Source organism: Chamaea fasciata, unplaced genomic scaffold (assembly GCF_029207755.1).
Source record: "Chamaea fasciata isolate MVZ Bird 193981 ecotype frontalis unplaced genomic scaffold, bChaFas1.0.hap1 SCAF_3, whole genome shotgun sequence".
Taxonomy (NCBI): domain Eukaryota; kingdom Metazoa; phylum Chordata; class Aves; order Passeriformes; family Sylviidae; genus Chamaea; species Chamaea fasciata.
The window spans coordinates 14,622,145-14,648,602 of NW_027094088.1; the positions used below are offsets into that span (position 1 = coordinate 14,622,145).

At 42.4% G+C, this 26,458-nt stretch overlaps 1 protein-coding gene across 5 annotated transcripts; it reads right to left on the bottom strand.

Annotated features, from left to right (window-relative positions):
• Positions 1-2,308: 2,308 nt before the first annotated feature.
• Positions 2,309-26,458, bottom strand: STON1 (stonin 1). 5 transcript variants are annotated; one of them, XR_010719925.1, is made up of 5 exons: positions 26,384-26,458; positions 13,656-15,632; positions 8,791-9,691; positions 7,950-8,092; positions 7,042-7,095 (listed from the first exon to the last, which is right to left on the bottom strand). XR_010719925.1 is itself a non-coding variant. In XM_066178090.1 (4 exons), the coding sequence occupies exons 2-4, from the start codon at positions 15,616-15,618 to the stop codon at positions 6,444-6,446; spliced, it is 2,241 nt and encodes a 746-aa protein (XP_066034187.1). In that variant the 5' UTR covers positions 15,619-15,632; positions 26,384-26,458; the 3' UTR covers positions 2,309-6,443. The 5 variants fall into 5 exon arrangements, 2 of the variants coding, with proteins under 2 accessions (XP_066034187.1, XP_066034186.1); XM_066178090.1 differs by lacking the exons at positions 7,950-8,092; positions 8,791-9,691 and adding an exon at positions 2,309-6,518 and having other exon boundaries at positions 6,893-7,095; XR_010719926.1 differs by lacking the exon at positions 7,950-8,092 and having other exon boundaries at positions 7,027-7,095.

Genomic DNA, 26,458 nt, shown 5'->3' on the forward strand with positions numbered 1-26,458 from the left:
AATTCTTGCTTTAAATCCTCCCTGTTTCACTGCTGGGGTTTTTTGTTTGTTTGGGTTTGGGTTTTTTTTTTTTTTTGGGGGGGGGGGTTGTTTGTTTTTTGTTTGTTTGTTTGTTTGCTATTTTCATTGCATTCCTTACAGCATTGATCTTGTCGTTTCCATGGCATGAACAAGATTGTCCTGAGGACAGGTCACCATTGCTGAGAGTGGTGCAGATGTGAAACAGGGATGCTCCAGGCCCAGCAAGTTCTGCTTGGTGCACGGTGGAAGGTTGTACTGTATGAAAGCAGGGCCCGCTGCCTAGCCTGGCACTGCCCTGCTGGGGTGGGGAACCTTCACTGTGCCCCACATTAGTCTCACAGCCACCTGCTCTGCCTGCAGTGGCTCTGCCCATGCTCCCCCTGCTTCCTTTCCAGCTGCTTCAGATCCTCCTCCCCACCCCAGGAGACCATTCACTGCCTTTCCCCACCCAGCCACCCGCAGCTATTCCCAACTTTGTTCTCAATACCTTCCCTTGAAGGCACTTCTCTGCATGGGTTCCCTCGCACTTCTCTGTTTCAGTCCCGCTCCTCGGTAAACTTTTCAACTTGACTTGGAGAGGCATCAGTTCTCCTTAGAGACCGCTCCGTGCAAACACGCTCTGCTTGCTGCCCTCTCCTGCCAGCTGCCGGCTCACCGCTGCTTCCTCTCTCTTACCCCCACTGCTGGTCGCTCTTCACACATTACTCACAGCACATCCCTACTTCTTTCCCCTTGGACTTTTACTACTGGGAATGGAAGTAAAACTTATTCTCAATTAAACCAAAAAGGCCATCAAAATGCAAAGTAACACTAGATTGTGCCCACCCACAACTAGAAATACCTAATCACACTGGGATTTGGGATGGCAAAGAAGAATTTTGAGCCCAATGCTTTGCTTTTCATTAGTAAGGCTTCAGCAGGGAGCATGAGCATCACTTAAAACATGTTATGCTTGTTATTGTAAAAAATTACAGGTTGTTTTTGCTAAGGCAAGAACAGTGCTATAAAATAGCACATACAAGGAATTGCAAATACTAGAAAGCTGTCCCAAAATAAATGTTTTCATGTTTTTACTTATATTCTAGCAGTAAAAATCTTTTTTTTTTTCATGTCCCTGAATCATGTCTACTGATACTTTTAAACATTGCACAATGTTTAAGCTCTGTAAGGGAACTCTACTTTTGCTAGATACCTGCTTTTCATTTTCAGGTGCTCACTGAAGGATAGCATGCCACTGAAATGATAATGGATGTTAACTCTATTTCCCAGTATTTCCCAGAATAGCTGATTGCTTTGCTACAGACACCACAGCATAGGAAAGTGGCACGGTTATTTTATTCTTTAAGCCCATTCTTTGAATGCTGCCTCATAAACCTCTTGCCTCATTCCCATATTTCCCCACAGAGGTCTCACTGTTTCCGTGGTAACAGAGCAGGCTTTGAAATTTGTGAAAGTCTTAAACAGTTGTCACTACATTATATTCAAATATCCCAGAGAGACCAGAGGGAGCACTCAATAGGAAAAATCATGGCATTCTTTTGGTTAGTACTGCTATGAAGTAAGTCAGGAAAGGGTCTGCCATAAATAATTGTGAGAATCCTCCAGAATGCTGCATCCAGCTCTGGGGCCCCCAACACAAGTCAGACACAGAACCTACTGGAGTGAGTTTAGAGTGTGGCCATGGAGATGCTCAGACGGCTGGAGCACCTCTCCTGTGAAGACAGACTGAAAGAGCTGGGGCTGTTCAGCCTGGAGAGGAGAAAGGTTCCAGGGAGACCTTACAGTACCTAAAGGGGGCTACAAAAAGCTGTTAAAAGAGAAGTTAGTGATAGGACAAAGAAGAATGGTTTTGAATTGAAAGAGGGCAGGTTTGGATTAAATGTTAGGAAGAAATTCTTTACGGTGAGGCTGGTGAGGCACTGGCACAAGTTGCCCAGAGAAGCTGTGGATGCCCCACCCCTGGAAGCATTCATGGTTGGCTGGGACCTTGCACAACCTGGTCTAGGGAAAATTGTCCCTACACATGGCAGGGGGATTGGAACTGGATAATCTTCAAGGCCCCTTCCACACCAAACCATTTTATGATGATAAATGTAATATAGTGCTTCACTGAACTTTCTGCAACCAGCTTTATCTGAGTGATATTCCCCACTCACAGACTAGAACTGTTCCTTCTAATAAGCTGCAATACCTGATGATCAAGATCAACCAGTTAATTATAGTAAATTCAAAACTAGCTTGATAAATTTCTAGTGAGGGGACAAGAAACTGCTAGTTTGAAATACAACTTTATTTTTTTAATCAATATGCAATCTACAAAATGTTATTACAAGATTATCAGCATGATTTCTTTGCACTTATACTGACAAAAGACCCAAATAAAATTACAGTTTCCATTAGGAGTAACAGCACTGCTTCAGAGTTATCAAAATTATTGCTAAGAACTACTAACTGCAGCAGTTAGTTACTGTGTTAAGTAACAAAAAGACAAATAAATGCAAAATAGAAGTATGGACACCAATGCTGGAGCAAAGAAGTCTGCCAGGTAAAATAAACACAAACAAAAGTAACATGTGAAAACATGTGTTCAGATGTAAAATACTTTTGGACAACTAATACAGAAGTACAACTAATACAGAAGAAAACAAATCAAGGATCATAAGGATGACAGTGGCTTGGTATCAAGTTCAATGGAGTGCATCACCATCCTCATTTCTCAAGAGTTGCTAGCCAGGGGCAACAGAACTGTTGTTCCCAATCACTGCAAAGCTTCAGCTGTGGCATCCAATAACACCTCTTTTCCTACCCTTTGTGCTCTCTTCTGGTGGAATAAGCAGGCATTGCAGGTTTCTTACTTACTGACAAAAAAAAAATCATCCACAGACCATTACCACAATTCCTTTCTTCTTTTTTTTTTTGCCTCTCTTATTTTTAGAGACTTTGATGCAGATCCCACCTTGTCAGTTAAAAGACTTCCACTGACTTCAATGGGCGTTTGAATCCAAAATTACATCAAGTACCATTTACCTGGAGTAATACAATTAGTACAAGAAAGATTAATTCGAAGATAAAGTTTGTCGGTTTCAGCAAATACAACACTTTGTAAGTAAGGCAAACACACTATAAAAATAGTTGTTCTCATTGATTTCTGTTTTAAATATAAAATCTCCCAAACTCTGCTAGTCCTTTGTGAAGGAAACACGGATAACATCTAAACACTGCCCTGAAGTAAATGTTAGAGAAATGTCAGCATCTTAAGTGACCCAGACAGTTAGAAGCACTTCAGTGACTGCAAGTGCTCACTGCAGGAAGCAGAGATCTGACACATGTGAGACCTGGTTCCTTACATGATGCCAATGCCTTGTGGGTTATTTAAAGATCTTCTGCTAGCTGGACACTGCTTATGCATCACAACAGCCTATAGCAACTGTTCCTCATCTCCATTCCCCTTCCCAAAATCACAATTAGACTACTTGTAGCCCAGATATCTAAAGAATTCAGAGGCCATATGTTTACTTGGTATCAGCTGCTGTAACATTCATGGAAAATGTTAGCAGTGAGTCTTAAAGTTAAGAGTATTTGTTCAGGAAGTTATGCTCAAGACAACACAGAAGAAAGGAGAAGCCTGGTTATTTCTGGTTTAGCATGTTGCAATATAATAGGAAGTTAGAATTTGATGGCAGGGGATAAAGTCAGACAACCCTAAGTTTTTTCATTAAAATGCAGCCTGTTTTTAAATATTCTGACATCATGGCATATAAACATCAGTGTGAGACTGAACAGGGCAATTATTCAATCTTAGGCTGCACTAATTGTCAAACTTAAACTGAAAGCCATGTATTAAACGGAGTAACTTTCTTTCGTGTAGCAGTATTTCTGTGGAATTAATTCCCTGTAATCCTGATCCAATTCTGATTAAAGTTAATCACGAGTCTCCAAGCCTCAGATGAAAATCCAGTGGTTTGCAACACAGATAAAGCTGTAGCTTGACCTTTTTATGTTACTGAGTTTAGTAAGTCTGATCATTTGTACCACAACACCTTAATACAACTCTCTAGCAGGAATGGTGACTTGTAAGGTAGTCACTCATTATTTAAACCACTCACGACAAACAATAGCTTGTATCTTAAAGGGTCAACACTACACAGGCTCCTTAAACACATCCTGAGACACAGCAGACACCTGAGAGCAGAAAAGCAGCCACAGCTTTCTGCAGGACCTGTAACACCACCAGATACCCGATGCCCAGGAGGTGTTGTGAATGGAGATCCTAAGATGAAAGAGAGATGGAATGGAGATATTCTGGTTCCTCCTTCTTAAAAACAGAAAAATAGGGGCCAGCTGGGCGAGACAGGCTTTGGAGAGCAACCACTGTTAATAGGTTTACTGAATTCACTGTTTAATGCCAATCAAAACAAGTCAGCCTCAGACAAAGGTAACTGCAGGTAATTGCAATGAATGTTTTGCTTCCTCTACCTCACTGAGCAAAGAGGTTAATAAATATTGTAGCTGTAGTACAACCATGGACTTCACTAAACTGCAGAGCTTGCCACATTGCCAAGCATAAACACTTTGCCCTGGTATCAATGCTGTGCCACTTAGTTCAGCTGAGCACAATATAAACCAAAATTAAATATTAATAAAACACACCAAACATGACTTGAAGGTGCTAATGGCTTCTCAAGTCAAAACACAGACAGAGGATGCAACAGCTGAGACATATTTGGATCACTGCTGTAGTCCAACGCTTGCTTAGATTTATAACAATATAATCTGCTAATAAAAAGGGATATATAGAGAAGCCCAAATACCATAATAGTCTATTTGGGGCTTTGGCAATGCAATACCCATAAAAAAACCTGCCCTCAGGACAAACTATAGAATCTATTACCCATTTCATTCTCAGCTTCTGGATAGGGGGAAAAGTTTATTGTGATGAACTAGGTTCATATTATGGTCTTCTGTTTCCTCAGACTGGTAATTTTCCCTCTGTATATCCCACATATTTCTACTTTTGGGGAAACCATTTATCTGTATTTTTACACAGTGTTCATATAAACAGTTACAAGCTGCACAAGATATAAAGTGAGGCAGTGCATTACTACATTTTTGTTCTCCACTAATTTTAGTTTGAAGTAAGGCTAATTTTAAGAAAACTGGGGGGGGGGGGGGGGGGGGGAAGGGTATAATGAGAATTTTTTACATTTGTCATATTTTTTCAGACCTGGAATTACAGCCTGCAAAAAATGACATAGGGTAATGGCTGAAGGGAAGTATTAGGATCTTTTCCTAAAGGCCAACTGTTTGTTGAAAACACAGTGAACACACTGACATTAGTGATTAGTAGCTCAGGCTACCTGATGAAGCACCACAGCTTCATGTGTCTTGAGACAGTCCATTCCTGCATTATTTCCCCATGGAAAATGCCTTTAGAGCCAGGAGCATGAAAACATCTCCCTTTCCATGCACGTCTTAAAAGTTACTCAAAGCCACAGCTCCTGCAGTTTCCATACCAACATCTGGAACTTGCATCCTGAAGGAGACACAGAGCAAACAGCAGCAGCCAGTCTTTTCTCCAGCTTGTAGGGGGAAACCTCCTCTGGTGTAAATTCTCCAAGCCTCATCAGATGAAACGGGCCTGGACTGATTTATACTCACTGAGAATCCACTCCTTATCTCACTTGCTACAGCAGTGAAAAGGAACTGTCTAATGCTGGCACAGAAACTTCAGTCCCATCTGCTATATGGTTTTTTTGCCCAAGAGATTACTCTGAGTGAACCTATAAAGTTCTGAGGAGGAAACAGTTGCAGTCACAGAAGAATAGAGTATTATTGCAGAGGGCCCTCTTTCCCAATGAAATCACCCAATTTACAACTCAGTAATTAAGGCTCTTGTTGAGAATATTTTTTGGACTTGTTCAACTCACATACATCAAGCAGAGCCAAAACATGAGGGACTTCAGTTTTCAAACAGCACTAAAAAATTTAATTTGTCCTTCTGGACCTTACATAGGTGCTGATAAATCATAAGCACTCTGGAAGTTTTTACTACCAAATATTATATGCCCAAGTGACATGAACCCTTTGAGTAGTGCCATTAGGTTTCAATACAGAGTATGAGATCATTCCCAAGTCACTGGTCCACAACGGGAAAATAATACATTAGAATCAGTCAACGAAGTGCTCACATCCTGCCACTCTGACAAGGAGACCTTACTCATACCAGGACTCCCATGACAGGAAGTTTACTTGAACGCAGGCCAGTCAAATGAGTACTGATTTACAGACTCAAACCCATGAGCACTAAAAAAAATTCAATGACTGTTTACCCTAAACTAGGTCACTGCGCTTCTTCTAACAATGGAATTTCCTATGTAAATTGATTCCTACTAATATCCTATGATGGTGCCTCCTGTCCTCTTTCATTGCATTAGGCAGTTGCCAGCCTTATCTGGGTCTTCTCCATCAAGCCTAATCCACTTCTTTTCAATTTCAACCTGTAGGTAGAAAACAAAATCAGCATGTAGAATTAGTAAATAATTGGACACTGAAAGTGTGAACTGCAGCAACAGCATGGAAAAAAGCTTTGACACAAAATCAAAATATTTCCAGACCCAACAGATTTCAAAACCACTACTCCCAAAAATAGCTCAACTGAGGAAAAAAAAGCTGCATTCACAGTTCTATTTTTCAGTCTCATCTTTCATCAGACAAGGAATTATTATTTAATGATTCTTGTGCTCAAAGGCATTATCAAAAGTACTTGCAAGATATGTTTAGAATACAAAGCACATTTGCTTTTCAAATACTGTATGGGGTAGCAGGGAGGGAGAAGAGGAGGAAAACATGGAAAGCATAGCCCTGAGAATACCTGGCAATTGTAAAAAGCTTTCTGAATCACGTGTTTCTGGGGCTGCAGATCGCTCTCTATGCCCAGGGACTTTACTTCCGTTCCCGAGGCACAGGTATCATGAACAACAAACTGGACAGTAGCAAATGGGTACCAGTCAGATGGTATCTCCTGGTCTGATCCCAGTTCCAGTTTGTAAGACAGGCTATGTGGATGATCCAAACCTTGGAAAAGAAAACCATCACACCATTAGCGAATTATGTTTCCTTTGTTCAGGTTCATTTCCTAGCAAGAGAGCACAGCTTTACCTTTTATAAATACAGAACTGATGTTATGATACAAGGTTATTCTGTCTATAATCTTTTGCTACTTGGGCATAAGGTGGCTCCTTGTTCATTTTCTGTCTGCTTCAGCACACTTGTCAGAGTCATTGCAATTTTACATATTAATTTACACAAGATTTACCACATCCTTTCAGCTTCTCATTGAGAGAATATTACAAATGTAGGGCTTTGTTGCTAAATCCAGACTATTTCATGGAATCTCAGTTTTCCCTTAAAAGTGCATTTCTTACTCCCACAGAAAAACAAAAACTGGAAGGTCCCAGTGCAGCCAAGGCAGAGATGCTGCCCTGTGTCCAATAACTCCCTTCCCAGAGCTCTCTGCTGTAGAAATCTTACTGCAGTGCTTATTTCAAGTACTACAGCTATCTTGTGTACCATCATTTATTACAGTATGCCCACAGCCAGAAGATAAAGGTGCAGCTCAGAGTGCTGCTCAAACAAGATACATCCCACCCGCCAGGATAAATGCTACCCTCTCTAGTTTGGAAAAGAACATACCCCATTTCTTCAAAAAACAAAAGTACTGCTAAAATACCTGTGATGTTATAAAGCAGAGTCATGCAGGATTTGCGTAGCATATTCTGAATTACTTTAATCATCCTAGGGATGATCCTAAGGATCACTTGCTTCAGCATCTTACATGTGGCAATGATAAGGGCAAGCACTTCTCCTGGCACACAGGAACACCAACATGAAAGCCTGCTTCCCAAAGCACCTGGAGTCAGCAGACTTACTATGTGTGTGAAAGCAGGATGATACAATTTAAAATAATGAAAAGAATCCTCTCCAAATTCTTCATGGCAAAACGTAGGAGTTCTGCATTTCTCCCTCTCTCCAGGATTTTAATCATCAGCTTAGACAGACAACTATGTTTTGGCTGCAGGGAGGAGAAAAAATAAAAGAAGAGAAAGGATTGCTTGTATTTTGTCAAAGGCAAGCCTGGCAGTGTATATTTGGTGTTCATCCATTACACTGAATGGAATCTTGAAGTTCGGGAAAAAACGTCCCATTCTTTATGCACTGACTTCCTCCAGTGACAGGAAGCAGTTTTGTATCAGAATGAAGGAAATACTGAAGGAGTTAACATAAACTGAGCTTTATCCATCCCATGGGAAAAATCATGCTAATATTCCACATCAACAGGCTCACAGCCATTTTGTAAGGTAAAAATAAATTTAAAAGCTGCATCTCCATTGCTCCTAGGAGCCTTGGGCTGGGTGCCTGTTTGTGCTGCAGGTTTTCCCTGTAACATTACACAGATCTCTTGGCCCACTTCAGGAGAGGTCACACTTCACTTCTGGAGCACAAAGATCCCCAGTTTGCAAGGAGTGCCATGCCAGGCGTGTGCAGCATGTGGCTGAAGTCTCAGGACAACAACACAAAACACAGAGACAAGTAGAACTGTAACATCAGGGATTTTATTATGGAAATAGAGGAGGGATCAAAGTCAGAAATAAGGATTACAGCCACCTGCCAACATCTTGAGAATGAAGCTGGAGCACGGAACAAGTGCAAGGAGATGGTGTTTCATCACTCACGCACCCAGGGACAGGCAGATCTTTGCACCTCTCTCACCTCTGTGAGCCTTGTCCATGATCTCCTGCTGGTCACCTCTTGCTGTGTCCAAGCCATTTCTCCTGCACTAACAGTCTCTTGGTCCACAGTCCCTCTTCCAGACTGCCTGGACATGGTGGAATGAGCCTCTGTTGATGTGGGCCTCTCCATCCTTGAATCCTTCATCATCCTAGCAACAGGACACCACAACAAACATCCTGTTCCAGAGACACACTGCAAGATGTCATCCCATCTGAACTAGATCCTTTTGGCTCCCAGGGCCTGGTCTCCTCTCCCATGGTTAGTGCCAGGATGCAGCTTGGCAACAAATTCACATGACCTGCTCTTTGTGTTGTTTGCTGGGTTGGGCTGCACAGACTGCACAGTGCCAGCCACAAGTGAAGCATCCCAGGGAGGACAGCAGGAATTGCAGCACCAAGATGACATGGTATGTCCTGGCCAGGGAAAAGGCACTCTCTGCCTCTGGAGCTGTGGTTAGTCAAGGATATGAGGAAAAATGCAACCAGCATAGATCTAAGGGCTTTTGGAGGCCAAATTCAGAATCTTCCTGGGGTTTTTTGGGGGGGAGGCCTATGAAGAAACAAATAGCAGTGAAAACTGTCTAGCAAATTATTTTGTCTTCTGGGAAATGGAATACAGAAATAACCACTGCTTGGAATTTTCCTGGGCAGATATTGGATGGTAAATGTTGGATAACAGATGTCCACTTGAGTCCAGGCATAGATGAGCCATACTTCTTGGGCTGTTACTGAAGGTTTCCCTGCTCGACATGGCATAGTTGGGATCCAGAACCACCAAAGAAACCTCTGGGTCCATATTCCATCTGACCTACAGCCATGAGGTGGTCTTGGTGTAGGGATGCAGTGAATTCTGGGGTGCTTCCTTTTCCTTAGGTAGTAACCTGCAAAGGCAGAGACAACAGGTTTGGGATTTGGATAAGGACAATGCCTTGGGTCCTCTGGAGCAGCCTCCATTGGACATTTTTGCCTATTCCTAAAACACAGGGTTCCCCCCAGCCCATCTTGTACCAAGACCAATGTCAGAGGGAGGTACTCACCCCTTCACTTTTGGAGAAGTTCTTCTGCCACTGCTGGGCTCTGCTAGGATCCCATCAGCTATCAAACAAAGTGACTGACCAGCCTTTTGGAAGACTGTGAACATCACCTTAGCTTCCATCTAAAACTGAGCAGTTCTTGTCATCTCTGCTCCATGAAACCACTGCTTCCCAGGCCTTGTGTTACAGTGGAGTTAGAAGAAAGAGAGGCTGTGTGTAGAAGATCCTTTTGCAAAAGAAACTGTAATGCTGAAATAGCCAGGTGTTGGCCAGGAGAGAAACGGTGGTGCTGTGGAAAGACAGGTGGGTTGGAGCAGGCACTGTGTGCTAAGGTGACATATTCAGAGTTCTGACATATTCAAGATCACATATTGAAGCCCAGCTATCCAAAATGTGGCCCATCAGGCACTGCTGAGTCATGACCACCTGGACTGATGAAATCAAACCACTCCTGAGAGGCAACCAGAAAAATCTGGGGAGATTCCTGAACTTTTACTATCTAATTTATGAGACAGAAAGCCTGCAAATCTATGCAACTTGTTAAGACTTCTGTGAATTGAGAGATTTTAGTCTGCCTTAATCTGAAAATCTGGCTTGTTATCTAAAAGTATTCCAAACCCTTGCTCTCTGTCTCTGAAAAATACCAACAAAAAAGCCAAAACAAACAAACAGAAGATTTGTAAAGTTATGAAACTAGATTCCAAATATCATTTAGCATTCATATAGCATATCAAAAGCAATTAATAATCTAACTTTGCACTTATTAACATTGTTTAGCCCTTTTTCACTTGTGTAAGTAGCAATAATACAACCTTGATCTGAGAAAGGCTCATGAAGTAAAGCAATTAAAGCCAAAATAATGTACTAGTTATCTTAGTTGTGCAATAATTCTATTTTTGCCAAAATAGGTCCAGTTCTAAAACTCTTACTTTGAACATGAAAACATAAACAATTACCAAGAACAGATTTACATACATTAGGGTTGTTAGAAGTCAGTAACTCCTGCAGCTATGTCTAAATGGGTACATTTATCCAACCTGTTGGGAGAAGTGCATAGGAAATAGAGGAGTAGGACAGTATCACCACCAAGCACCAGTTCACAGTGGTGCCAGTGCCAGGAAATGGCTGGGAAGGGATGGAGCCCACTTAACAAAGCCATGGCTTTGAGTTTCCACCTGGGCAGTTTAGAAAATAAGCAGCACCTGGTGGTTCCTGGGAACCACATCACCTCCCACAGCAGAATTCATGCACAGATGCCAAAGGCGGTAACAAGGCTGCCAGCAGCCACAACCTCCTCAAGCTCCAACTTGCTATATTGTTCAGTCTCTGCTTCCTCAGTGTGGCTCCATGATGCAGAATGAAAGAAGAAATAATCACCTGAAGAACTGTTGCTTTACACAACAGCTCAAGGATGGAGGTGTCCTAGCAGGAAATATCACAGGGCTCAAATTTACACAGCAAGTGATTAAAGCACAGTGCTTTGCAGTTTAGACTCTCCTTTGCTCCCTGGGAAGCAGCTGACACAGCTGCTCACTGCAAAGTCTGGCCCTGGTACTGTGCTAAAATCATGACATGTTCTGCATTCTTTTACACAAAGCTCCAATTTCACAAACACAGACTCAATTTGCAGAAATGTCACTGGATCAGCCCTTCAAAGCCTATTGCTTTTTTCCTTTTCTTTTTTTCTTAAATAATGCTGAAATTCTGACTCCAAATGCAACATCTATATATCTGAATAGGCATAGGCTGCTTTTAAAAGTCAGGTGTTTCTTGCAGCTCCTACTGACTTCACTTGGCCAGCACTTTTCCAAGAAAACACTTCAGTAGAATCCAGTGGATATTAACATATTTCAATGTCTATAAATGGAGCCACAAAATAACTCCAGGCAACCTTTCATTCTCCTTTTTTTTTTTTTTTTTGAGAAGTCTTGGACAAAGGTTTTTTGAAAGCAAAATCCTCAGCATATTTTTCCATCTGCGGTAAACACATTACGAAAGTTTACATATTTCTGTTAGTTTGACTGTCTCCAGACTTCTGGCACGCCTTGGGACAACTCTATTTTTAAACTCTTAACTGTGTACAGAGCACTTGATAAAGAGGTTTAAAATTTGACTGGGCAGTATTTCTAGCAAAATGTTTTTCCAAATGCACGAACATTTCACAGAGACAAATGATTCTGCAGATCTCAGCTAGAGGAGTTATTCAAATGTCAGAAGTTTAAGCTACTGGTTAAAAATAATGTAAAGCTGTGGAATGCCGCAAAAAAAACCCAGTTCTTCCTTTCAAATAACTTAAATCTGAAGTTAATTGTGCACATCAAATCTTCAGGTACAAGAACTGCAGGAAATCGGGAAGATCTATAAGCTTTAAAACTGCCTAAACTGCTGACTTGATTTTACAGAAGCAAACCTACATTAAATAGCAAAGAACACTAAAAGCTACCCAAACAGTCCTGTAAGCCTTGGGAAAACACATGGGTCATAGCAACATGGTGCAAATCTCTGAAACCTGGAGCACAGAACAGGGATTTTGAAGACCTGAAGAATCTTCTTCTACCTTCTCACTCTTCTACATCTCTCTATCAACTCCTCTGCCCTCCCTGTCCTCTTTCCAGTCCCCCCAGCCCATGCCCTTCACTTCCCTCTCTCTGTGACTGCTCTTCCCCCACCATTAGTCCTGGCTTAGTAACAGAATGCCTGAAACCAGGACTTAAGAAGGTAAAATCTTTTCTGGACATTTTAAAGAGGCAGTTAGCCCAGACAGGATAATACAAGACTAGGACAATCCATATGTTAGTAACATACACTTACCCCCCTTTTTCACAGTACAGATTTTACAAATATTTTCCATTAAATGCTTTAACAGGTGCCCTTGTCTTACACAGATCCCCCAAAGCCTCAGGTACACATAATGCAAAAGATCAAACAAAGGATCAAATGCCTTCACTCTACAAAACTTGAAGCAGAATACTGTATTCCTCAAAAATTTTTATGCCTTTAGAAAAGTACTATGTCTTTAGAAAGGTACTGATAACATGACTAAAAATTGGAATTTTGAACACAATTTTTTTTCTTCAAAAAGTCATATTTTCTCCTTTAAATTACAGCAAATTAACTACTTCCATGTGTGCAATTAAAAACATAGCTGCTTTTACTGCTACAAGTCTTCAGTGAGGTACCACCACCAGAAAGAAATGGGAATAAAGTGGGAGGCATTTTTGTCAGTGCAGCTATTGCCATGAATGCACAATCTCAGTGCACAAACCCATGAAAGAGGTGATAGAAATCAGCCTTTGCAAAAGCACAGTTGCCTTCCTACAACAAATTTAACCACAGCACCTTCTAGTTCTGTATCCTACCTACCATTTCTTAAATGTTCTAGAAGCCAGAAAGCTAAGACCTAGCAGTGACAATACCACCTTCTCTATTAGCTGTGTGGTATTGGGTGAACAAATGGTTTTATCAACTTCTGCTTCCCATCCCACCCATTGCCCAGCTGGTACATGGGAAGCATAAACCCTTCCCTCAGCCTTCCTACTACAGACTTGACAATTACTCAGAATGATCAGCTCTGCTTCCATGATACCACACACTTGACATGACTAACAGTACATCTGCCTCCATCAAATAATTTACAAAAACATGGTTTAAAGAAATTGGTAATTCTGTATCCTCTTTTTCCTAAAAGATTACTCCAGCTTCTACCAACTGCATCCCACAGATAAAAACCCAAACCACAACAGCTGATGGAGGTACACAAGCATAAACCCAGTGAAGCCACACACCCAAGCCCATAGCACAAATTATTTACTTGAATTTTTATCTGGAAGCCTGTCAATCTTCCACACCACAGCCCTGTAGGCACTCTCGTATTTTGCTGTTCCAACCGAGACTTGGATTACAGGATCAGATTCAACCTCATGCAAAGCCCCAAGGCATGCTCTTCTATTCATTTTCGCTTTTAGGGACTTTTGCCTTTGGAGGTTCATGGTCCAAAGTGCTTTGATCCACTGTGTGGGAACAGGGAAGCGTATCATAACATTTTCACAGTATTTCAGAGAGGGTAGACGTGTCAGGATCTGAGCAGTTGAAGACATGTTTATGAAAGCCTGAAGTTCAATGTATGCCCCCTGAACCACCACTGCAGCCTTCACAGAAAAGGGAAGGTCTTGCCCATTGTAGCGTGTCCTGAAACGCATCAGTTCCAGCCTGCAGGCATCCAGGGGCGTAAACTTAATAATCCGTGATTGCTCAAATTCCTGTGCTTTGACACAGTTATGGAAATGGCAGTCGAGAATATTGATCCACTTCTTCTCCTGCTCCTTCTCAAAGTAACGCTCGTCCCTCTTGTGGAGCTCCAGGTCATTCAGGGTTAGAAAACACTCGGCACCGCCATTCACAAAACACAGGCAGTAAACGTGTGTGATGACCGCACTTTCTACGAGTTTTCCTTCTGCTTTAGTGACTTTTCCCCAAAAGTTATCCACTATTTCCAGAGTCATTTCTTGCTCTTCATAATTCCTCTTTTGTCTGGAAACAGTAGGAAGTTTCATGAGCTCCTCCTCGACCGTCACGAGGAAATCGGTGAAGTCATTATAATCAGTGGTGCCCAGCTTTAACATCTGCTCCACCTCCGGCTCATGGATCACCTCTACTTTGGGGTGGTACCTCCTCTTCTCCGTGTAAGACACGCACTCGATCTTCACAGTGTGGATTTTTCCTGAGACACTGTAGCTCTCCAGTCTGGGTTCCGACAGCTTGCACTGCGGCTGCAGCTGGAATTCCTTAAAAGGTTTCTCCAGGCCCTTTTCATAATACATCTGCAACACTCCTCCAGCCAGGATGCTCAGGTAAATAGGGCCCCACTGCCGAGACGACATCATGTTCTTCTTTTCAGGAATCCTCAGCATGAACGGCCACCCATCTGATTTCTGGCTCCTGAAAAGGCTGCGTGGGATGGTGGGGGAGAGCTTGTGCCACGTGTGGGTGCTGGAGATGGGTGGGTTTTCCACAGCCTCACAGCTGTCAGCTTGCAGGTGTTCAAGCCTCTCACAGATGTAACTGAAGGAGCCCTGGTTGAGGCTTTTCTGATCATGATGCGTTTCTTTGTCTCTAGGATGACAGCCACTCCTGTCAAGCACTTTGTCCTTCCTGTGCATGCTAACATTAGCCAGCGACATGTTGAAGGAGCACCCTTCCTTCCAAAAAGGACTGGAAAAACCACAGTCACTGTGGAAATACGGGAAGTGTCCTGGAACCAGCTCCTCGCAGCTTCCTGGTGGGTTAGGGCTTCCTTCTGCTGATTTGGAGACCAAAGTCTTACCTGGATGGTCATTAGGTGAGGGGTTCAAAGGAAGGCTGCTTGGTTTCTGCGAGGCTACGGATGAGCAAATACCAGGGGATGAAGGAGGGTTAACATTTGATGGCCATTCAGGGATGGGATAAAGCATGTGAATCCCAGACTTTGGAATGCAGGGGTTTCCTGGGTAGTCTCTGGTAGGTGTAGTAAGTGGAGAGTTGCTGGGGGGTCCAGGACTTAGGTAGAAATCAACTACAGGGGATGAGAGTGGAGTGCTGCCTGTAGAGGATGATCTACTTGAAGACTCATGAACACCGGACAGGTTGAGCTTAAGGCCATTTGGTTTGCAACTACTCTGATTGTCAACCAGTTTCTGGGGTGACTGGAAGAGAGGCTCGTCATCAAAGGTGACCCAGTTTGCTGGATTTGGAGAGCACATCTTGTAGGAGAAACTCAAGGCACTTGCACAACACATCACCCGCAAGCCATCTATGAAGAAACAACAAACATGATTCAAATCAAACTCAAATCACACAGCTCAAATCAAAAGCTCAAATTTGCAACCATTTCACAAATCCAGTGTATTTTGTTTTGCATGCATAATCTGAGATAGCTGTGTAGAAACAGATGAACTGCCTGTGAATCCCCTCTGCTCTCCCAGGTTGGGGATTGAAGGGAGTTCTAAGCTCTACAAGCTGTTCCGAGCATCTGATGTACAGAGCCTCTCAATCAGAGAGAGCAGAATGCCCCACAGCAGTACAGGACTGCTTGAATAATATTTTCAGCTTCGTACTAGACAACATAATACTGTACAGCTTATGCATCATTTCAAATATGGACAGAGATTCTCCATATTCAAAATTTTCCACTGGGCATCTGCTCTGGGTAAGGTTTCCCCTCCTTCCCCCATCAAAAAGACCAGAATTTTACTAAGAATGGTGTAGCTGTTTCCAAAAATAGAATCAGGAGGAAGAGAGGGGATTTTTTTTTTTTATGAAAAGCTGTAGCAACTCAGTGCTGATGGCAAAGGTACACATGCTGCTGCCATCAGGGCAGATCCTGGATGCCTGCCAGACCTGGGCAGGAATCTCTCTACATCAGTTCCTTCAACCCAGGCTTACACTCTTGGAGACTGGGCATGTTATAAGGAAGCATTGGAAAGGCATTATACACATAAACAAGAAATTAGGCCTAAGGATGAGCGGTACATTCCTGCTGAGTAGACTGCAAGCCTCCACCGCAGACAAAACGCTGATGAAACACAAGTCAAAGCCAAGTAACAACAGTCACATCTGCCAAGCACTGAATTGGCTGCTGGCCTGGAAAAAGGACAGGTCTTTAAACCAATTAATAAACTACACTTCATCAAACAAAGTGTCTTTGGTAAAGGGCTCAGCTGGATGTCCTCCGAGCAGGACTGCAACCAGTAAACCATTAATCTTGCCGTTGTGGTTCTAAATTGTGCGCTGAAATTTAAATGCTCGTTGCATCCTTATGCAGGGCATGTTGTCCCCAAAGTTTTTCCTCCCCACTGCTCCTGCCTGATGAGGGAGCAAGCAAAAAATTGCCAATGCCTGAGGAGGAATCAAGTACAATGAAACACCACGGGGGCACATATAAACATAGCTCATTTGATAGAAAGTTACTCCTGTTCTGTCAGAACACATCCACATTTGCCTGAAAGCACAAGGAAGGCAGAGTTCATGTAGACAAAAACCACCTGCATGTACATTACTCTGTTAATTAAGGTCAGCTAATGATGACTTAAAGCTATTGCCCTTCATGCACAGACAGGCACAGTCAGGCTGCTTAATTGCACAGCATTACAGAATCACATAACCATAAAAGCCATTCTTCATCTGTAACATTTAGAGAACAGTTCACTTCTAAACATGCTACAGTTCAGCCAAATGAAACTTGTGCTACAAGTCTTTATTTTTTATCATTACTCCATTATTTCTGGGGCAGTTTCTAGCCAGTAAGAAAGTGCCATAAACCGTGGCACAGTCTGCTTACTCTGAGCAATGGAGAGCTCTTAACAGACAACTCTGCTCCTTCATTAGTTTTTGAACTCTCGACCTTTTTGTTCAGAGAAATATTTGCACTATGCTAGTTATTTTATAAGCACTCTAATCACCACTTACAGAAAGAGAGAGAGAAAAGGAGCAAACAAGTACAAATTACTATCATAGTTCAGACACACACAACAACCAGTGTATCCTTCACCCACACAATCACTTCATCATAAAGTGCAGCAATGGAAAGAAAAATCACAGCTATTTGGTCTCTGACTTGGTCATCATTTTTTCCTCCCATATCACACCCTTCACTCCCTCTGGTTGCCACCATGGGTCTTTCAGCATTAATTATTTCTACAGCTGAAGTTTCAAAGTTTTCAGCCCTGTTTTCAAAGCCTCATTTGTTAAGAGCAGCTCATGTGATGCTAACTTGGAACGTGGCTTTTTCCTGGAACAGCCGGGATACTGGGGCAGCCTGGTAGACATGAGAGCATAAGGAAACAGCCTCAAAGGCTGCCATTAAAAACTCTTCTGGCATTTACAAAAGACAAGGGATGGCCAGAGAGAGAAAAAACACACTGTGGATGGGAGAGAAGCCTTTTTCTGCAGAGGGGCTCTGGGGATGCTGCCACAACCCTCCAGTGTGACCACAGCCATGCTCAAGGGGCAAATCACACAACACTGAGATGCACCAATGGAGAAGAAATCATAAAATCCAGCGTCTACAATAAGGAACACATTTGCAGACTGTTTCCCTTTCTTGTTAGAAATTGAGTTTTTCAGTGTCCTTTATTATTCCCAGATGTTTGGGGGTTTTTTCCCCCGTCTGTTACTATTCCCTTCTTAAAATATGATGTTGCAGATAATTTGGCAGGGGTTTTTTTTCCTGTTACAAAACAAAAATATGTTTGAACTCCACCTGCCAAACATTTAACATCAGTCAGTAAGTGTCAATGAAGAAAACCACTTTCCCAGATGGAAAAATTGGAAAAAACCACTTTCCCCTGCAGCCACAATACCCTCAGTGTACCTGTCAGAGGCTGTAGCTTTCACCTCTTGTTGTTGTTGCAGTTACGTGGGAGATTTTTAAAAGAAAAAAAGATGCTGATGATAATATAAACATACATGCAAAAAGCATTAAATAGATAGTGGTTCCCCTACTGATGCTCACTGATCCCCAAAAATGACTACTAGGAATGGAGGAAAAAAGCCCAAATGGATTTTTACAAGCTGACTGGATAACATCATGCTAATAAACGGAAATGCACCCTCTTGTGTGTTAAGGATAGCATCACTCATCTAGTATTTAAAAAAAAAAAATCAGTCTTAAGCTGCTTTACATCACTCGTTCTCTGATTCTTTTACGTCTGCACAAAGCAATAAAATAATGCTTTCAATTTCTATTTTGTCCTAAACCGTGCTCCAGATTCCTTCCTATGAACTGAGACATTATTCCTTGAAATCAAAATAAAATTCTGGCTTCAGGATTGATATGTTTTGCCTCGAAAAAGCTAAGGTCCCCCATGGGTCCCACATAAACATAACCTAGATGCTTTGGGTAAAAGGAAAATGATACAAGATACCATTGATCACACACATGTTATGTGGCCTGTGACATTTAAATTACAAGCACGTGTGGTATCTTGTTGAGATATGAGGCAGGAAATACCATTTTTAGAATATTGAAACTGCAATAAAAAAGCTGGCTGAAATAACAGTTAATCCTAGGTGCATTAATTCCAGTGAACCCAAAAGTGGCAACTCATTTCAATTCATCCTCTTCTGCGTAACAACAATCTTCCCATTTTTCAAATTAACACAGTCCCTCAGCATTTAATGAGCAGTCATTGCAGCTTAATTTCTTCATTTTAATACCTTGAGGATGGAAGGAAGAGAAATCCTATCCTATTATTGAGACATTTCATAGGCTGTAGCTATCACTGGGTCCTTTGTTGCTTCAGAAATCCCAGATCAAATCTACAGCAAAAATACGGCTCAACTTTCCTGCCTTGCTGGGGGATATTGTTACCTCTTCCTACACCGAGTACTAATAATAAATAACTCCCTACTCACTCGAAGATGTCACTCCAGGTATTGGCTTTGGTATTTTTCATCCAGATGCACCTGGGTCCTCAGTGAGCTGAGGATGCTGACGTGTCATCAGCAGTGCCCCCACCACGCTGACAGCACAGCCTTCTGTCACCTCTCTCAGAGCAGCAGCATTGAAGCATCACAGTGCACAACTGGACCCCCTGCACATCTCACTCTCAGGGGTCTTCCCTAAAATTTTACACCAATTAAAACCCTCCAGCACATCCCCTTCTGTTCAAACACAAAGGTCCTCTTTTAAAATATTGGAGGAGCATGGGGTCAGGCAATGAGGAACGTCAGGGAAACATCTCCCATCTGCAAAGCACAGAGCAAGTAAATGCAGTGTTTAATAGACAGTACTCACACTCCCAACACACAGAAAAGCATAATTTTATAAATACATTCTTTATTGCCTCTCTAGCTCCAGAGGCCATCCCAGTTCCGGAACTGTTAAGCTACACATCCTCTAAACAAATTCTGTTTGTAACACCCAAGAACAAACCTTATGTGTGCCACTTGTTCAGTGGGGTTTTACTGGGTACACAACAGCCTCATTACTTGCTCCAAGCTCAAAAAACCCCCCAGATTTATCTGCAAACAGTGTGACAAGAGTTAAATAATCCCTTCAAAATAAGCTGAGCTCTTCACATGAGCTGCTCTGTTTGTGGATATCCCTGGTCATTTTATTCCCACCCTCACAGAAAAACTATGGACCCCATACACTACTATACATCAATTTTATTTCCAGGAGCAAGGTCGTGTGTTGCATACAGGCCATATAGAAATTTAATGCAAAGCTCTGCATCCTGTGCACGCTGTGGTGAAGCTGTCCCATAACCACACCCTGAGCTGTTGCTGTTCCTTGTACAAACACTCAGACAATTCTTCAAGCATTTTGCCACAGAGTGCAATAGTCCCACAGGGAAGTACAAATTCTCTGCAGTTTAAGCAATAAAGCACATATGGTATATAAAACGCCCTAAATGTTTCTAAGCCCTTGTGATATCCAAGTAAAACATGGCAGATTTATCTCTGTGTTTTACAGCCATATTCTTTGTGTCACTGTTTTGGTTGTTACTTAACTCTGCAAAAAAAAAAAATCTTGAAGCACAACTTCTACATAAAATACTGCTTGATTTATGATGATTTGCCTCAAGTTTTACTTTGATACTACATGTGCCTGCACTTCTATTTAACTCTGCTTGTTCTATCCTAGATACACATAAAAAAAATATGCAGTCTAAACTTCTGAAATAAACATAAGCAAAAGCTACAGCTGATAGGAATTTCTTGGCATTTTCTTATATTTGGGATATGGAGTAAGTCTCCCACTGCATTACTCGTTTTAGAAAATAAGGAACTGGTGTAATAGTCAAAAATACACCGACTTCAAAGTGCAATGTGACCTTTTATTTACATTGCTCACTCTCTGGGGCATAGGCACAGCTGGGAGAAGTTCAGAGCTTGCAGCTAATCTGTTTAATTTGGAATTCCTTGCTCTTGGCCCCAAGAGCTGGAAGAATTAAAGCTTTCAGCTTTTGACAGTGTACACATCCCCAGAGCAAAGGCAGGCCCAGCTCTTGCAAACACCTCTCACTGCTGCTTGTTCCTGCCTCGGTCATGGGGGGTTTACAAATCAGGTGGTTGGTATTTGAAGGCACAACCTTGAAAAAATTAACATTTTTAAGGGTATCAACACAACCCATCACAATTCCCAAGCAGAGACAACACTTACTTTCCTTGGCAGGGAAAAGGGTTGGGCAGAGGCTGAAATGCTCTCTAGTGAGGATGATGTCACAGGGTTTGGGGTGTGGGGGGCTTCCCACCGAGGTCAGGGACTGATGGTGACAGCACTGCCAGTCCCTGCACACCAGGAGAGCATCCATAATCCAGCCAGGAACAGATCCTACATGCACTGCACAAGGGAGGCCTGGGGAAATTCCAGCTCCTCTTCCTCTCAGGGTCACGCCTCATGCTTTAAAATGCTGTGAGCTGATATGAGATTCACACAGGAGGGAAAACCTATGGGAAACTCCCAAATGGAAAATTAAAGAAAAGCAGCCAGAGTCACATCTCCGGTAACCGTTCAAGCCTGCTCAGCTGCGGCTGAAGTGGATCCTCCCAAAAGAAGTAGCTCTTCTTGCTGACAAGAGGAGGAGGTTGGATAGTGAGGATCTTCCACTGTACGTGAAAATTCAGCACAGCAACTCAAAAAATTCCCATCTTTGCCATGGATAATCATGCAAACCTCAGCTGTTACGCACTGTAAAAAAACTCCTTTTCATGTGCAGATCCATTCTGGGAGTCCTTCCCTAACACTCAGATGTGAAGTCATTCCAAAACTGCCTCAAAAAGACAACAAATCATGCATGCCTGGTCTTGTGTGTAACACCATCAGCTTCCACCACTCTTCCCATACACAGTGAGCCGTGATTCCCACACCCTCCCTCACCCCGCTCCAGCAGTCACATCACCACGGGTGAGTCACATCAGCTTTGTCCTTCACTGTTTTCTTAGTGGGGAATAGGAACCAAGGCAGAAAAGCTAGACACATTTTACTGAGGTGTCTGCATGATTTTATGGAGACAAATCAAAGGTATTTCCTGAAGAGATTGAGAGATTATTACAAATCACGGCCACAAAGCCACCTAGGATCTGCACCGTCATTCCTCTCAAGGATTTATTTGCAGAGCTTGTTATCAGGAACATAACTTTCAGAATGAAATAACATAAACTAAATAGAATAAACTAAAAATAACTTTTTTTTTTAAAAAAAAAGGAAACTAAAATAGAGATCCAATTGAAGTGCCATCAGGAAAGATATTGGAATGCAAACCTGAAGCTGCAAAAAGCAGCAGAGGTCCTCTTGCCCCACAGGCCACCTCTCTCACCTGAGGGGAACGATAAGGTTTCTTTCAGCAGGTCCTGCACTACCTGCTCGGACTCAGCCCATATCCAGACACCTCACAGAACACATGAACCAATGAATATAACAGCACAGAGAAAGAAGTCAGGCAAAAATCAGCCTCCAGCTATGAAACATCCAAGGATCACAGGCTTGCAACAAACACTTTCTAACATAAAAAACAGTTTTCCCAAGCCACAGCTACATGTAACTATTTTGTTTCAGGAAGATAAAATAACATCTTACATCACACCACAAACTCTGCATAATTCTCGTACATAAAGAAGAGCTGTATACAGGTACACTTCGAACTCTGTTTGTTTTTCCTTTTAATGTAACCAAAGTGATAAAAAACACATTTATCTCTGGCATATCCGTAAGAATTACAAACAGCAGTACTCCACAAAAGTCTGAGCATCTTTCTTAGGTACATCAGTTCTAACTTCTCAGTCAGTTCCTGCAGATAATGCCCAGCAGAGTTCCATCCTGGATGTCCAGCATTTTCCTGTCCACTGGGCAGACTCCCCATCTCAGAAGGTGACAGACTGTGCCAGTTCTCACTAATACACATCTAGTGGCCCGTGGTTCTGTGCATCTTTGGGCTCCAGGCTGGGAACAGAGAAGACTGGTGGACCCCTGCTTATGCCCCATTTGCTGGCAAATGGGATGGCCAGGAAAACCCTCAGGAAGACACAGTCTGCTATTAAACACAGTAGGAACAGTTTTACTAGCTCAAATTAGAAGCGGATTAAATCCTGAGAACTACAAAATGGTTCTCTATGTTTTAGTGAACATGTCTAACAGAAGAAAGCTCATTTTTTCCTAGAAGAAATAACAAAAAGCCTAATGAAATCAGTATCAACTACTCGGTGTTTTTATTCTCTTCCTTTCTGGATATTACAGTGCCTTCTAAGACGCATCACTTGTGTGCAAGAGGTGTGATGCAAGACATGTATTGTGAAAACTTCTTTGTTTCTTTAATGTTAGAAAGTGCTCACTGCAAACCTGTGACCCTTAAAAGTTTTTTAGCTGAAGGTTGGTTTTTGATCTTTGCTGTTGCACCCAATTTCTTCCCATTATCTGCATAGATAAGATAGGTAAATCATATTTAATTCATTTCATTGTGTCCCTGTCATGTGTTCAAGACAACTCCCACAGGGCCCACTCACATTCAGTGCCCTGGGCTAGTCCTGCTTCATCCTCTGAATCACACTCCTCTTCAGCATCACCACAGTGATGGCAGAGCTGACACTCCATAGGCAGATTTTGGAGAGCCAAGGGACAGCAATAAACTGTTTGTTGACACCAGCTGACATTTTACTGTACAGAAGGTTTGTTGGGTTCTTTTAATTAAAAAAAAAATGCTCTGGCCTACAAGAGACAGGAAAATAAATCTACTTTTATTTGCAGTACTTATGCAGGTCACTAAGTTAATGGAATGTTACTGCATCTACTGAAGCAATTTTTAACTGTGTTTAGGAAACATGTTATTATTAGGAACACATGCACATCCCACATAAGTGCTCTGGTCACGGCAGCTCTGCACAGGGTTCTGGCAAGTACTTTAACATCCCAAACATCTCCCTCTCTTCTCTGCCTGAGCAGAGACAGAGATTTATAATGGACTAAGAAGCAGCAGAAATGCAGTTATGGGTGGCTGTCCTACTTCTGTAATAACAACAGCCTTTTTCTTTTTTTTATAGGATTAAGCAGCTCTCTGTATTTAAAAAAAAAAAAAAAAAAAGCCTGAGTACTTTGGCACACAGATTACACATCAAAATATTAAGCTGGCTGTGGTCAGAAAGAAGTTTAAGCCTGGTCCTCTGCTAGTGTTTGCAGTGTCCAAGGGAAGGGAGGGATGAAGTGCCACAAAGAATACACAGCACAGAAGAACAATTCAAAATTCTTGCCACTAATCTCAGAGTGAGTAACAAAAGGTAGGGAAGCTAACAGAAATATTGTATTTAGGAAAATTACTGAACAACATAATAGTCCTTTTTTTAAAAATTTAGTTTTAGTTCTGAGTCAGCTTTTATATCTGCCTTTAAAACTGCCTCATGCTTTAGTGCCCAACAAACACATGGCAATACCTTTCTGAAGTATAATCCATAAGATTTGTAGAGGTCTTCTAAACATGAGAAGTACTGTCTGACATGGGTCAGGAACATTTCCTGACAGAACAGCTCTCACCTCAGCTGTGGGATACTCCCCTTCTCCCTGCCTTAAGGCCTTACAGGAATACTAGCACTAAGGAGAGGATGTGCCAGTTTTATCCTTGTTTATTTAGACAGGAGTATTTTTAATAGCAACTGATTATAGTCGTGTCAGAAAGTGTAACTCATAACACAGACACCAAAAAAAGCCTCATTTGGGTTCCTCTCCAAAAGCCTTTTAAGACAGACACATGGGCAGCCTGCTTTTCTGAAGCAGAAGACGTCAGCTTGTATTTATACCAATCAAAACCAGAAGAAAAGGAGTGGTGGACTAGAGGGATCTTGTTTACCCAAACACAAAGTCAAACACTGCCCAGGACAGCGCATCTCTGTTTTCAAGTTGGAGTTAATGTCCACACACAGATTAACTTACAAACCCACATTAACTTGCTATTCAGAGACCATCAACAAGCTGGGCCATTAAGTTTACAAACCCTAATAACTTTTGAAGTATAGAAAATAGCACTTACTACATATTCATGAGGGAGAAGGAAAACAATTAAAGCCGAGCATGAAGCAAGAACCTCGTACCTGCCTTGGGGCAGGTTTTCCCAGGGGTGTGATGTACAACTCCAGCATCGGGTAAATACGATCTCCGGCCACGCTCCCTGTTGTACAAATTACTCCTGAACTCAGCCACAACTGATTAAAGAGCACAGTGCTCAGTTCTCCTCCACTCACACACAGAGGCAGGAAGGCAGCTAATCTTTCCTCACAGCGTTTTCTCCCGTGGCACAAATCGAACAACATAAAGTGTTGTCTTCAGCTACTGATTTTTCTTCTTTCACAGCTACAGAACAATGAGTCTCAGTTTCCAGACAGGGCAAAGTGAGTTAACACTAAAACGAACAGTTCATGTTTAAAAGCCTCAGGCTCCAAAAACTTCTGTTCCCTCCTCCCCAGTCAGTCATTACCACTCGGCCCAAAAAAATCTAAGTCCTGTTTGCAGAGAAATCAGTCAGGGTTTCTCCACCTCACCAAAAAAAAAAAAAAAAAAAAAAAAAAAAAAAAAAAAAAAAAAACCAACAACAACAAAAAAAACCAAACAAACAAAAAAAAAAAAAAAAAAAAAAAAAAAAAAAAAAAAAAACCACCCCACTGGGGAAGCACAGAATTGTGTAACTTTTGCTTGGGTCCGAAAAACAGCTTAGTCAGCAGTTTTCTCGGCACACTTGTTCGCCGCAAGTATCAGGGCAGCTGCACCTTCAAAAAAACCTTACTGCAAAGCCCCGCTTCGGTGAGCACTTACCTAAAGCCAGAAAGGGGATATTTTATACCTTTTTTTTTTTTCCCCTCTCATTTACGCTTTCCTTGAAACTCCATCCCCGGGTCTGCAGTAGGGGGACACACGGTCAGTGCAGTTTAAACATCCCAGCCCTGCGCAGCACAGCCTCTGCATCCGTTCCGTGTGTTTTCCCAAAGCCCTGCGCCCCGGCTGGATTTTTGGGGGACATTTCTGCAGCAACGCTTTTAAACACCGTGATTCTACGTGCATACTTTAATATCATCAGCCGAACCACTAGAAAACATGAGAAAGGTTCCAGGAATTCAATTCACTTCGACTATTAAATAAAAACACTCCTCGCTTGCCCCGGTCTCCTCCCTAACAAGACAAAAGTCATGGGAACGTGATCCCGCAGGATGCCCGGCACCCAAACCCTCCCGATTTCTGTCGCGATTCAAAGACCCGGGTACCCCTGGGCAAAACCATCCCCTTTCCCCACTTCTACTTGAAAATAAGAGGAAAGGAAGAAGGGGAAAGAGAGAAAAGGGGGGGGGGGGGGGGGGGAAGGAAAAAAGGAAATTAAAAAAAGGAAGAGGAGCCAAATATTTTTGTTAAATGTACCATGTTCTAACACCAAAACAAAAGAGCCCCATCCACCGGCCCGTTTCAAGGCAGAACTTCGTGGCTGTGCCTCAACTACCGAGAAAATTCCACATCGGACTGAGCCCCCCGCCCCGTGCCCGGTTCCTTCCTCTGGCCCGGCACCCCGGGGCAGAGCCGCTCCTTACCCGCTCCGTGCCCGCTCTTATCCCGCCGCGGCGCCGCCAGGGCCCACCCGCCGCCGGGAACGGAGCAGCGGCCGC